The 14,814-nt window shown below is 42.0% G+C and overlaps 1 protein-coding gene across 6 annotated transcripts in view; it reads right to left on the bottom strand.

Annotated features, from left to right (window-relative positions):
• Positions 1 to 14,814, bottom strand: part of LOC110836620 (protein groucho-like) — a 166,001-nt gene that overhangs the window by 116,378 nt on the left and 34,809 nt on the right. The window contains exon 2 of one of the 6 annotated variants that reach the window (XM_087350319.1): positions 9,560 to 9,618. The exons of the other annotated variants lie outside the window; for them this stretch is intronic. Within the exon in view, the coding sequence (XP_087206445.1) occupies positions 9,560 to 9,607 (48 nt within the window). The 5' untranslated portion in view covers positions 9,608 to 9,618. The remainder of the gene's footprint in view (positions 1 to 9,559; positions 9,619 to 14,814) is intronic. 6 annotated transcript variants of the gene reach the window in all.

The following is a 14,814-nucleotide window of genomic DNA, read 5'->3' as shown; positions in this document are numbered from 1 at the left end:
TGGACAGGTTTTAGGTTCAAACCAATAATTTAAGGGTTGCGTAACTTTGCTTTCGTGATTCCAGTGCCGCCTAACGGCACAGAACATGAAATAAAAAAATCTATCTATATAGGCAACTTCTACGTCCGTGTGTAGGTGGATGGCCTACAGAGAAACGAGTAGCCGCTGCGCGCATGGCACAGCAAAACAGAGACAGAGAGACTGAAACGACTTTATTATTATAAATTGGTGGACTAGAAATGTAGTGCCCGTTGTACCGAAAAAGTCGTTTTTTTATCGATTCACTAAAACTCTAGGCTTCGCGTCTCTTGCTAATACAGAACAATAATTGGTTGTATGGGGGAACGGGACGATGAGGGTGTGTTCGCTTCAACAGCTCTCGAACGAGTGGGCGGGCAACTATGACTAGCAGTACGAAACTTTGGTATACACTGGACTGGACTAAAACAAACAAAAGTGTCAACCGAGGGGGTGCAGTTTTTCCAAGGCCTGCTGTTGAAACCAACAGGATTAGTCAATCCACACAGCAACAACATACATCCAATCCATTACCCTGTCAGCTTGTGATTATCATGATAGTGCCTTCCATGCTTCACCTGGCAATGCCCTTGAAAGGCGGTTTGCTTTTCTGTTTAACGATTTTCTGTATAAGACTACTATATAACCCAACCCTATGGAGTCGAGATGTTGTTGCAAAGTCAATAATAGCTCAGGTAGTTAAGGAATTTCCAGCCTTTTGTGGAACATTACACTCTTCACAAAAGACTGCCGCTGGAACCTATTTTGATCCAGACAAATTCAGCCACATCTTGCAAAGAATCACTGTAACATTATCATCTCATCCGCTCCTTGGTCTCACACCTGGTCCCTTACAGATTTCAGACAAAAATTTTGTACGCGTTTTTCATTTCTCACGCTTATGTCACATTCCACACACATTTCATCCCCTCAGGCTTAATAAATCTGATAATATTATCTGGCGACGAGTACAACTCCTCGACCAGCAACTGTTTGCGCCATGTTATTTCCCAGCTCTTAGTCCTAAATATTCTTCTCGTCATTCTACTGGATAATTAATTTTAAGTGTGTTTCATCCACCCCTTCCGGTACGCTCGAAAACACTTTTTTAGCTTTGCAGCACAACATGGCCGACATTATTAATATTTGATTTCATTCGCTCATGTCGAGACCTAAAAATTATTAAACTAGAACGCAGTGATCCGGAAAGTATCGTGCTGATAACGGGGTGTGGAAAATTCTAAACTGAAATGTTTATCGGCATTACGTAAACGTGGGTAAATTGTCTGTAAGACAGTGATGTCATACAAACCACATATTTCCTAACGACAAATGAGACACGGTCATATAATTACGACTGGCAAATCGAAACGCTACGTAGTATTATGTTAGACCAGTGCTCCCCAGTTGATCGTCGAAAGTACTGGATGAGTAAGACATCAAAACAACTAACTCACTGCAACACCGTGTTTCTTGAAAAGCTACCAGTCTAGAAATTCACAGCCTTTTATATAACCGAAATGTTCGTTACCGTATTCACGAAAGGCCACAAGACTTTGAGAAGTCTAGAGACTAAAGGACGTTTCAGAGTAACTTAATTTCCTCCAACATAGGGATGATGACGGAGGTAGTAAGTTTCGCTGAAATGTCAGTAAACGTCTACCAGATTACTCGATGCAACATCCAGGAAGACAGCCATCTTCATACACCTCTTCGTGAGAACCTCAAATCTCACCTAGTAAACAAGGCGACTTTCGTACGGTATGAAAAAAAAGTTCAAATATGCATCACTCACGAAGATGGGCCTACATCGAAACGTAATAAGTGTGCCAGTTTGGTCTTGGTGTTAGGTAATATCAGGAATTTTCCTCCTTTTCCCGTGGAATCTTCTTCCAATATAGCAGACTGTGATGATATTTCAGCAACAGTACAGATAACCTGAATTCTATAAGCGCCCAGACAAAAGGGTCAGTCCGGGATCTATCCGCGGATATTCTGAGAGACACTCGGGACGCGGAATAAACCCTTCCTGACCACTCTGTGTCAGTGCAGCTTCATTTCCCGCACTCTTTGTTCAAGATTGTGGCTACAGTGACGAACAGTAAAATAACAAGAAAGTGGGGAAATCATAAAAATAAAGAATAATACGATAGATATACATTCGAAAAGCAAGTTCCGCTACATTTCCGATGCGAAAAAATATTCAACCAAATGTTGGCAACCCTGCCCAAATTCTAATACGTGAAAACTGAAATAAGGTGGGCAAAATCTGGTCGCAGTAACATACAGTACCACTACTTATTACAGCAAAACAACGCGCCAGGCCGTGAGTCCCAACGTAAATACATCCTCCCAAACAATAGGACTTCCTACATACCATTTATGACCACCTTCATATCTCATTCGACGCAATACAACCTCTGCAGCTGATACAGCGTCGCTAATTGATAACAGAATCATCCACGTGGTGCTACGACCAATTCAGGGGGCGCGAAATCCTATGAACTGCCGGCAGCAAGCAAAACAGAATAACGAAGTCTTAAATAAGTTTCCATCAATACACAGCCACAAGGCTCGCACCTTGGCGTCGGTGCCATCTCATATTAATCGATCTCTCGGCACAATACAGCGAGGCTCGTCAGTGTTACAGCCCTTGGCCGGGCAGCATGACATTTCTCTTTTGTTGCTAGGAAAACACTTTGTTCCGTACGACGGCCAGGAGCAGTCACGACCGGGTGCGTCATAATGAATATTCACTGTCAAAGAAAATAAAATACCATATCTTCCAATATATTCATTTCTACTGATTAAGATTAGTGGTAATGCGCCTATTTAGCTTTAGGGATACACCTCAAATCCCTGCAAAGGAGTACCTAATCTCAGGTTCCCTGTGTTCTTCCTCAGTTCCTCCCGGCAAACGCCAAAATACGATTCGAAACTGGGGCAAAAAATTGCTTTATCCAAATTCACGACAAACATTACTGAACTGTAAATATAATTTGATGTAAACGTTCCAGAGTGCAAGAATCACAATTATCAGACACGTAGGCCTACTCATTGACGCGAGAGCGTGCACGGTGTTAGCGGAAGGGGGAAGACTGAAAATACGAGACTTGGAACAAAACCTGAGCAGTTATTTGTGATTTTCCGCTGGAGTAAATTTCTGTAACGGTAAGCTGTCACGTGCCCGGACACTGACGTCGTGATAAGGGGCGCAGAGGTAATGTTTCCCGCCTTTTAGATGCGGTACTGTAGGAGGCGAATAACGAGCTTCGCCCTCCGGCCGATTTACCACAGAAAAGATCGCCCAACACTCAATAACTATGAGGCTGGCTAAACCAAAAAAACAATACAATTGCGACCGCAAAGCGATTATTAGAATCGAAACACGGGCGTCAAACCCACAGGCAACCACTTACTGGCTTAACGATTTCTGGGGTAATTAATAAGAACTGAATACGGTTTGCTATACTGGGTCGCAGTAAGTTAGGCGATCTGGACTGGCTGAAACAGGCCAGAGAAGAATACAGCAGCAGAGAGGAAGGAGCCTCGAGAGAATTCCCTAAGTGTAGTTACTAGCGGGATTTTGCAGAAAAACAATTACAAAGTCTTAACTCATACCGTGCCCAAGTTCCGTATGAGTTACTATAAAAACTGGAACATTTCTGAAGTTACTGAGCGCGACACTGGATTTTAAATAAATATTTTAATTGCAAACCAACAAATAAAAACTCATTCGCATAGACTTTTGCATTCATTATGCGTGAAGTCGATTGCCCAATTAGTAACTTTATTTTGTGTGGTTTCAGGAGATAGAATACATTCAAAATTATGGCGAGGAAAAGTTAAACGCCCTTTTAATAATGTATACCTGGGGTTAATTTTTCGTTGCTCACAGGAGATGCAGCGCTGGTCGGAATACAGAAGCAAGTCAGCATTAGCTAGCCAGGACATTTTCACATTCAGCAGCAGAGGGGGTTTAAGTGAGCGGCAGAGTGGAGTGATGTGGTAGTGGTTTGGTATACCCGGTTAGAGCCGGCCGGAGTCCGCAGTTCTGTAGCGGAATGACTATGAACACCCATACGACGCTCCTATAAGCTCCACTGACACCTCAGTCCTTGAAGCTTTGTGGCCAAGAGACTGGAAACAGCACATCTCGGTTAATGAATCGAGAGCGCACAGTACCGAAACATTTCCAAAATTTACTACAAGACATAAAAAGCATCATTCGCAACACCAACAGGACATTTTCTTTGTTTTTCAGAAGAAATCCGATTAGATAGATTTAAACACCACCAAAATAATTTCACGAAAATATAATACACGAAACAATAATACAAGTTTGCTTCTAACACAAACCGAACAATTTTGTGACAAGAACAGCCCTCGTAAAAAATGCAGGTATCACAATTTAAAACAAAATCATATTAGAGAAAATAACAGATATTCAATCACTTAGTTAAACTGTTTTCTTACTTCAGGCAACTTTACACTGCATTCAAATATCACCTGTACCAGAGAAATTCTCAGACATAAGCAGTTTGCCATTTTATCCACATTTCGTTGAAGCCACATTTTCAAAGATACGTTTGAAACGACAAACTCCCTGCCGGTTTATTTGAACCTGCATAATTTAGTTAGAAGTACAAACACCTAGTTCCCCCTGCGCGAGCTTGGCCATGGAGGTTAACATCCACACAATTTTCTTAATCAATCATACAAAAAATCGAACGAGGCTGAAGGGTTCAGAATAGCCCTGAGATGAAACCAAATTCTACACAACACGAAACCTCCAATTAACTGCAACGTGTAGTTTTTAACGTGTTGCGGGTATAATAACGTTGATTAACAAAGTATCAAGATACTTCACTTGCTGAACCTTCGGAATGTTACACTTTACCAAAAAGTATGAACACGCATCTACAGTAAGATTTAAAAGTCCCTGTGCACAAACATGCCCTAGGTGACACACGTGACTTGTGTCCCCACAGGGACGTACGAATCACGACCCACTTCCAACAATCGTTGTTCTTACAGCTGTGCAGGGACTCTGAATCACCCTGTAGTATTAAATGACTGACGTAAAATACTGGTACCTGCCTCGAGGAACGGACGGAAATCAGACTTCAGTCACGATATCTGGTCTAGTAAAACAACCCATTACTATGTCAACATTTTTAAAAGAGTCTGATATTCATCAACGACGAAATATGTAATTTTGAATAATCAGAACACAAATGGAACGTCGCATTTTGATAAGTTCTGGCAACAGAGGACGGGATTCGACAATGAAACGTAAAAGAGGGTGATGATCAACACACGAATGAAGATGAACATGATGGTGACTAAAGAAAGGGTGAAAATTAAGATGAAGGTAGAGATGTGATAATGGTACTGATACTGACAAACAGGCGAGTCTGGATTGTTGGATTTTCGGACCTTGTCCATCGTCTCATGTTATAAAACACAAGGTTTCGTGAAATCATGGCATCACGGCAAGTAAAAAGATGGATATTCTCTCGGACTTTGAGACACGTAGTCTCGTAGATACTGACTAACGTTTGAGATGCTTGCTGCCCCATCATCAAGCACCTCTGAAACGTCAGTAAACTTCTACCACACTACACGGCGCAATAACCGACAAGACAGCCATTTTGTCGCTCGCCGTCGTAAGAACCTCAAATGCTACGCTCTTCCATTTGATCTATCAGTCCTTGGTCAACCCCTGAATCAATATTGACAATTTTCAACACGTGTCCCTTGCTGCACAGCGCCATATTAAAATTTCATAAGCAGTGAACATTTTTTACGAGACATGGTGTCCTCCAACAGACATGGAAATGGTCAACCGGGCAAAATTAAAGTATTAACGCTTCCAGCAGTGTGCTGCTTGTATCACGCTTTTGCTCGTTTTCGATTCTGGGCTAGATGAAACATGTTTAATGCATTTTTTCATACTCATATATCAACTCATATCAGCTTCAGATTCGACAGAAAGCTTCAGATCGTGCACAAAAACTATATAAAAATAAAATAGTAAAACACGGTAAAAACAGAGATGACAGACAGAAATATGGTATCTGGTATTAACTATTCTGTTATATATAAGCCAAATAGGTACAAAGAACTTGGGACTGTTTTCAGAGAACACGGCCTAGTTACAAAGATACAGTGTTCCATATGACGTCAGTATTTGGACGGAATGTCCATCTGGCATCATAAAGACTAAGAAGCGCAGTATAGATAATAAAATGTGGCACGATTAAAGAGATGGACTGGACACTGTGAATGAAACACGGAAATTGCATTTTACCGAGTCTCTCGACTGAGTTATTAGTAAAGACAGTTCAGCGTTTGCAGGTCCTAGGTTTGCTTTTCAGTTCGCATGCTGAAGTTTTGCTGATTTTCCTTAGTCACTTCGGTCCGATGCTAGATAATTTACTTTTTAACAGGTATGAACCCCTTTCGTCCACATTTATCGGATTTCATAACACTTCGTTCCTCCAAACGTCAGCCAGGAAACTCATCCTGTAGGAAAATCAGTACTCGTGAAACATTTAGAATAATGCAAACCACTCTGTTTTCATACAAACTTAATTATTTCTTACAAATAGCAAGACTCGACAGAGTTCCAGGACAGACGAGCGTGTGGGAATTAAGAAAGGTTTCCTCCATCTACAGAGCGATGGTCCTAATGACAGAGGCAGCACGCACCTCTGAAACGTCGATTAACTTCCACAAGACTGAGACGGCGCAAAACCCCACAGTACAGTCGCATTCAAGAAATAATTTAGGCCAAGTCAACGCAAGAGACAATGCGAAACGGCGCGCCACTTAATCAGTTTTGGTTGTTAAGTAAGAAATTTCTACGCAATCGTTAAGTTGTCGGAAACAAAAACAAAGCGGTCCTAAATCAAGCATGCACAGCATTTCATTATGCTGCAAATTCTGTATTACAAACAGCCCCCCCCCCTTTCTGTAGCAAAAAAGGTGTACAGTATTTACTGTCATAATGAACATGATGTAGGCCTCTGTAAGCGCAGTATCCCTGTACCACGACAACCAGAACATTGCAGCATTCTTTCATTATTACACAAAATAGCAGACCAGGGATGTCCAATCCACGATTAGTGGAAGGCCACGAACCGACCCAGTCTTAGATAAAGGGCTGTGTGTTAAAACACCCAAGTGAAGAATCACTGCGATCTGTATCTGCATTCGATCTGTGTTTCTACTGTCAATGGAACACTTGACACTTCGTGCCCAGAGACAATACGGAACAAAACTCTAAACCAGAATTAAAAGTGTAACCATAAGGGAACAAAAATAAACTTTCGTGCGCTACCCAAAAAATTCAATTAACATTTATTATATCTTTCCAAGGTCACAGAAATTAATAAAAACAGCAAAACTCAAACGGAAAGGAGCAGACATGAAAGTGACACACAGTGCAGTTCAAAGTCGCACTATAAACTACGTTTTAAACTGTTATTAAATGTTCTTATCTCGTGTTATATTATTAGGTTGCATATTATCAGTGACTCCACAGTCCTTGAAGGACATTGACCTCCTCACACATGGAAGATAAACTCAGAGCGAAAAGGGCTAAATACAAAACTTTCAGGAAATCTACGCAACTACCAAATAGAATTATCGAAGAGCCGAACGGAAACTCCATGGCCTTGTTCTTGACAAAGACGCTTCAATCAAAAGCATCTCCAAGAGAATGCACGTGACAGTACTTTGAATTAAGCTATGAGTAACGCCTTCCAAATCTTCATCTGTTCGTTCACCTTCATGACCACCTTTTCATCCAATGCCTTGTCTTAAAACACATTTAATTAAAACCCCATCGTTCAATAACCTGCAGTAAGTGTTTTGCGGAAACGCGAACATGATGATTCCAGGGCACATTTGTATCGTTCATTCAGAGACGTTAATTGTAGATACAGTCGAGAAGAATGAGATGGGCAGGGCATGTAGCTCGCATGGACGGGACAAGAGGTGTGCACCGGGTACTGGTTGGGAAGCCTGAGGGGAAGCGACCGCTGGGGAGACCTAGACGTAGATGGGAGGATAATCTCAGGCGGGATCTATGGGAGATAGGATTTGAAGGAGACCGGATTTTGTTGGCCCAGGACAGGGTCCGGTGGAGGGCTTTGGTTAGTTCGGTGATGAACCTTCGGGTTCGGTAAGCCATCTAGTTAGTTAAAGTGCAGGGTAATATTAAGTTCTTACAAATGTTATTGGAGTCGGGGAGACTGAACATGAGGGGTGGGTGGAGAACTTAAAAAGATTTGCAACTGGCAGCACAATAAATCACCGCAGTTTATGTCTTCGTCAGTAACGTAAACGTATCACGCAGATCCACTGTTACCAGGCAATTTAAATAACAAATGCAGCTAGTGCTGTGGCTTTCAAATGTAAATGCTGCGATAATGGGCGTAAACATGTGGAGCAGGGGATAGTCCAACGTCCACACTAAGAACACACGAACCTGAAAATTCCTCACAACTCGTAATCATCAATAAATTATATTTCCTAAGGCGGGTTCTAACGATGGTGCATTATATTCAGTACTGCTGAATTTCTGGACTTCACTCAATCCCAGGACTGGGATTCCCCTTCTATTTCAGATCCACCAGAATAGGTTTTCATCTGAAGACGAGAGCAGCGCCATCTCCCGAAACGTAGTGTTTTGTATCGAAATATTGAAGGATGGGCGAAGTCCATCGAACCAGCAATACTGATAACGTAATTACGAAGATTTCTGTCTACTGGATTGTAGAGCCGTGTAGTCTGGTAGAAGTTTACCGACGTTTCGGAGGTACCTGCTGTAAGGACATCTGAAAAGTTGGTAAACTTCTACCGGACTACACCGTGCTGCAACCCAACAGACAGCCGTGTGTTTACTCACGGCCGCGAGAACCTCAAATCCTATCAACGAATTAGTTTAAAAAAAACATCAATCTGTTCCCAGCCGTCTTATAGCCAGAACACGACAAAAATATAAGCAAATTACTCGTTTGCCCTTGGTCACACGGCCTCAAATATCCAATAAAAGTAGTGCCACAGATAGAAAATCCATACTTCCTGTCAAAAATCAAAAGCTGGTCATTCGCCCCGCCATAATCAATCTGCCGATCTGTCCGGCTTAGATGAACTTCAGGAACCTACTAATCAACATAACACGAAAATATACCATGCCAAACGTCTACGTCATTAGCTACAGACACTGCCCATAGCACTTGCTTAAAACGGAAATGAATATGCAGAGTGGTCGCACAATACTTGCACTTGCGAGGAACGTCAAAACGAGAGACAGAGACGCAAACTGAGAGAAAGGGATAGAGCGTGTAACCAAGTTCCGCAGAACAACACAGGTTCAAGCGACAAAGCACTGCAGTACACGAAGACGAACTCCCTCGCTTAGAATTCGTGCGCCCGCACTAAATGGAATGAATAAGAACACTGTCCTCCAAAAATCTAACACATGCAAAGGCCTTGTTTAATTGTAGTTTCACCGCTGAAAATTAATTACCTTCAACCTCCATATCTGCATGCCTGTCGGCTGAATTACAGGAACCATTCAGAACTTACCTGCAAAGAAAGACACACATTAAGAATAGATTCTGGACAAAGTATATGGCACCATATAATCTTAAGATTCTTCAATTTGTACAGTCGGGCTAGCAAAAACTATAAATTAATACGACACAATCATATGTATAACATACATTAATACCACTATGAAATAATTTTTTTGAAATCTCGAAGTTTTGCACTGTACACTGCCTGTATGTATTGTTTATGTGAGATTACAGGTGCTCATGGCGGCGAGTTCGAATATGTCTGTCTTCTGGGTTGTTGCGCTGTGTAGTCAGGTAGAAGGCGCGTTTTAGAGATGTTTGCTGCCTCTAACGCTAAGGCGATGAGTAAGCTGAGCGAGGAACTGGTTCGAGATATAGGACGGAATCGGACAAGGTAGGACCTTGGATGGACGAGTGTGAGGGTGGAAATGAACCTTGACACATCTCAAGCCACTTCCTCGATTGCGGCTTACACACTGCCCTGATAATGGCGGCAGCAAGCACCTCTGAAACGTAGGTAAGCTTCTACCACATTACATGGTGTTTGTTCAAACGGAACTTCTGGATATGTTTACGACCACTTCGTACCAAATTACACAGTCTGCTCACAGGATATGGCTAGATAAGACCCAGATTTCACACGGCCCGTACGTTGTTTTACATGCTATAAAAATATATGAATTGCACACTTTTCTGAGCTTTAAACAATAAAAACTTTCATGACCTCTACATTATGTGACGCAAGTATCACTCGCATTCAAATGACCTCGATATTGGCATGTTTCATGATACAAAATCCAAATATTATTTGTGCAAAAATGGAAGTATGTATAGTGGCACAGTGGCATGTTTTTAATGCCAAGAACACGAAACTTCGTCAATTATTAGGAGGCACACATAGATTACTTGTGATATGATAATCCCACAAGCCTGTCTCTGGAAATAATGCTTGCTGAAAATAAGTGGGGAGTCGTTTACATCAATTCAGAACAAAGACTAAGCTACTCCATCACGAAAATGTGCATTTGTCTGCGTCTTGTAGGCACCCATTTAATTAGAGTTCAAGGACACCATACTGTCTTGTGATTAGAGCGTCATACGGATGGAACCAAGGCGTCAGGCTAGACCAATGTGGCAGAACACCTAATGTTTCCCTTACAAACCGCAGGGGTAATGACTAACAGTCCAGCTACCAGTTGTCTGTTAATACAGGAGTGTCGTAACCGGAAACATCGGCAATAAAGTTGCCACACTTCATTCACGGTGTCTGACGAAGGCAATGAATGTAAATGCAAGCGGTCCGCTTCACTCATGGGGGAGGTCTCCGATACCCTTGGAATAGATAGTTGGATGAGGCGCAGAGCTCAACCTAGTTGTGGAGAAGAGAGAATTCTCCTCTACCGGGAATCAAACCTTGGCCTCCCACCTCGTACACGAAGGATCGACAGCCACATGACTGCGAGAACCTTGGTGCCCTCGGAAAAGTTTCGAGGTGCTGGCGAGAATTTAGAATTATGATAAGGAGTTTTAAGTGCATCACTTCTTAATTACCCGATTGTCACACTCTCGCCATACTTTCTCTTTAGCTAGTCGGTAAGCTAATTATCTCAATTCCCATATTTATTTTCGGTAGATTAATACGATACTCGCTACGAATGTTAAGCTCTTCCTAGTTGCCAGTCACCGACAGGGCTGACGGACCCTTGCCGTAGACAATTATGCCGAGTTTACTGTCAGCAGCTAGCCGCCGAACTTCCGGTTAGCGCAGTTCACGCGATGTGGGTGATGTTCCTTTCATCAGAACAGCAGTCCGTGATCAGAAAGCACGTAAAATGATACAGAAACAGTCACAGATGAAGTTTAAGGGCTTTACGGTCATTAGACAATGATTCGTGGTGAGTTCAGACCTTCGGAATTACGCAGTTAATTGGTGACTATCGTCGGCTCATTGTGAACTGCGTTTCCCTCTTGCCGCACGCAATGTCCTTTTTCTGTATCACTTTATAAAGTCTGTAACCGAAGCACAGACAGAGACAGGCATAGACACACGCGCGCGCGTATGTGAGGCCGTGACGTTCTGATACAGTTCGATACATTAGTGGAGCAGTTGAGTTCTACTTTTTTCAACCATACACAAGTTGCAATACAGCAGACAAAATTATAAGCAGGACGAGAAAACCTAGCTTTAGTATAGCAGTCTGCTTTTTAATTGGAGCTTCTACAGCAACTCTACTAGGAAAGGGAGGGGGTGGCAGTGGGTGAAGGACGGAGGTGTGCATAAGGGGATGGAAAGAGAGAAAAAGAGAAGCGTTGGTATGGGTGGTTTTAAAGGGTGGGTGGAAAAGGAAGAAGGGGGGGGAGATTTGGTTGGGTTTGGTTGGGAATGGAAAAGTGTGGGATGGGTTGAGGGCTGAGCTGGGCTGGGTGGGGTGAGGGAGGTGACACTTTTAATTAATGACAGAGCTTCAAGTTCCATCGAGCGGTGGCGAGCACGACACTACAGCTCTTGTGCCTTTCCTCGTCCGCGGTTCCTCCATCTCTCTTTGCTATGTCTGTACCATTCAACCATCACCTTTTATACTGGTACTCACGCACATACAAAACATTCACTCTTTCTCGCTCCTTTTTAAAAAGTCATCATTTCTCTCTCTCCTTCGCTTACGACTCTTTTTATTATTAATGTAAATGTACTGCGCAACGGGAAAAGAACCTTATAGTGCACAGACATCAAAGATTGTTCTCGGTTGCATATCATTCGCCCTCTCTTGGATTTGTTTCATCTAAGTCTGTATTATTTTTTTTTGGCATGTATTCATATTCGCATGTCATACTAGTAATAACGCCTCTTCATTCTACAACTTATCCATCTGCAATAATAGATCTGCAGCACCCAAACAAATAAATGCTTACCGTATCATCGTGACCCTGCGATGTAGGTGCATGTTATATTCTTGCATCGTGATGACCTTCCGGTCAATTACCAGACCTTCATAACAAATTTAACATTTGCGTCACACTACTAGTGGCTAGAACTTCGACTATTTTTTTTTAAAAGACGGTGATGCGAACTTCTAAGATGACGGCGGTAATATCATGTAAAATGTGGAGCATCTGAATTTAGAAGTCCTGGAAAGAGCTTATGACACACTTCTCTGTAGGTTCCGCCTGTTCAGAAATTAGTAAATACAAGATATATTACTTCAATTCTGAAAATAATCTCCACCAGAGTAAATTTCCTCTGCATGAAGGCTTGTCTGTCATGTAAAATACGAACGGTCGCAAATGTAAATTGTTCGTTCAAATTTTTTCGTTACCTTAATGGTGACCACGAGGACCTATATCAAATTTCAGTTTCGTAGCTGCAGGTTCTGCCATCAATTGGAACCTAGACATATTTCATGCAGCCGCCATGTTATTATTTCCCATTTATCTAGAAAATAATAACAATAAAAAGATGTGTGTTTTTCGAAGACCATCATCTACGTGGGAACAAAGTTTTACATTAGTGAGCCGAAAGACGCTGGTATTGTTCCCATGACCACTATTTTGGGAGTGGAGGATACAGGAAGCTGTAAGCACCTAGGAAACATAGCCTCTGGTGGCATTCTGTTCATACCGAATTTAAAGAAATTCTATCAGTACTGCTGATGACTGTAACTAGATCAGCTCGCCATGTGTTCGGAAGAAGGAAACGTTCCTTCAGAATCCTATAAATCCGCGTAAACAATATAACCTATCGTCGATGAAATTCAAAGGTATCATACACACCTCAAATGCATAGTTGAAACACCTTGTGCTTAGGCTTCACTGTATATCACATAAATTACTGGTAAAAAAATATATCTAAGTCCCTGCGTTCGGAAAAAATGGTCAGTATGATTAATGAGCAATAACCAAACACGAACAGTCTGAGCGCAAAATAATTTTTTTAAAAAATGTCTAAAGCCATAGATTACAAGCCACCTTATCGGACTCAGAGCTCCAACAACTGTTATAAAATGGATCATGATAAACATGACATAACTATAACTGCTATGTGAAGGCATAAATTAGATTGTTCAGACTATGATAAAAATTTATAGATACTGATGAAAGCATCTTGATGAACGCTTAAATCACGAACACCATCTCTTCAAAATCCATCACAGGCCAAAACTCTACTAAGTACATAGTTCGAGGCCAGTGATTCCCAAGCTAAAAATCTGACAGGGATAAAAAAAAATGACTTCCTTGGATGAAAAACATTTTACGAGGAAATTATCACAGCTACAAAAGACCCATTACAGAAATAAACTGTAAGAACTGATAATATATCGCTACCTTTAGGGACACAGAACGTTATACTACAGAAACAACAATAAAGGAACCTTCTGTGAAGAAATAAACATCGTGTTGTACCACAAATTTCATAAAATGCAACCTATTCCCTTTTTTTCCAACTTCAAGAACAGGACTACAGCCACTCTTTTAGAAGACAGACTGAGAGGTTTGTCGCCTTTGACCTTACACCGCGAGGCGGCTGAAGTGAGAAGTGATAACGCCACGAGCGGATGGTCCAACAAGGGGTGGAGAAATTCGAGTGACAAAAGACGTCAAGTGACGCAAAAATATGACACGACTTCTATGCACCGAAAAAAAGAAAATTGAAATTAATGGCAAAACGTCGTTTCCATTCCCAGATCCGATTAAAAACAAGTAAACGCGAAGATGTCAATGTTTCATCACCACGCTGTACAGGCGTAAACCTAGACATAAGGTAGGTAAAGGTAAGACGACGTACCAGATGGACTCCGAATTAACGGCCTAATTGAGCAAACAACCGAATTCTTAAGTTATTCAGCTCCGGACGTGTCACTTTAAACACTTTTAAATCATAGGTAAACGGGCCTGTTCAGGAACCCCAGAGATTCTATATTTTGTGGTAAATCACACGATATCACCAATCCGGAGATAGGGGACCGGAAAACATTTTTCCACAGAATCCCACCACAGCGCTTCGCGTTTCCAAGGGTTAAAAGCAGCAGATTCCATAATCCGTGAGAGTGTAGCCACCCTCAGCCAGCCAGCACGGGGTGTGAACATCCTCACTCCGTCCTCTCAACCTCCACGTGTTACCTAGTCCCTACAGACTGCGTACCATGCATACAAAAGCAGACTAACCCCCCCCCCTCCTCCTTACCACCCAACTCTTTTTTAACACGGTTGA

Source organism: Zootermopsis nevadensis, unplaced genomic scaffold, assembly GCF_977971745.1.
Source record: "Zootermopsis nevadensis isolate Lab colony 2312 unplaced genomic scaffold, Znev_1.0 Znev_ptg000002l, whole genome shotgun sequence".
In the NCBI taxonomy this organism is placed as follows: Eukaryota; Metazoa; Arthropoda; class Insecta; order Blattodea; family Termopsidae; genus Zootermopsis; species Zootermopsis nevadensis.
This window is presented reverse-complemented; position numbering and strand designations above follow the sequence as displayed.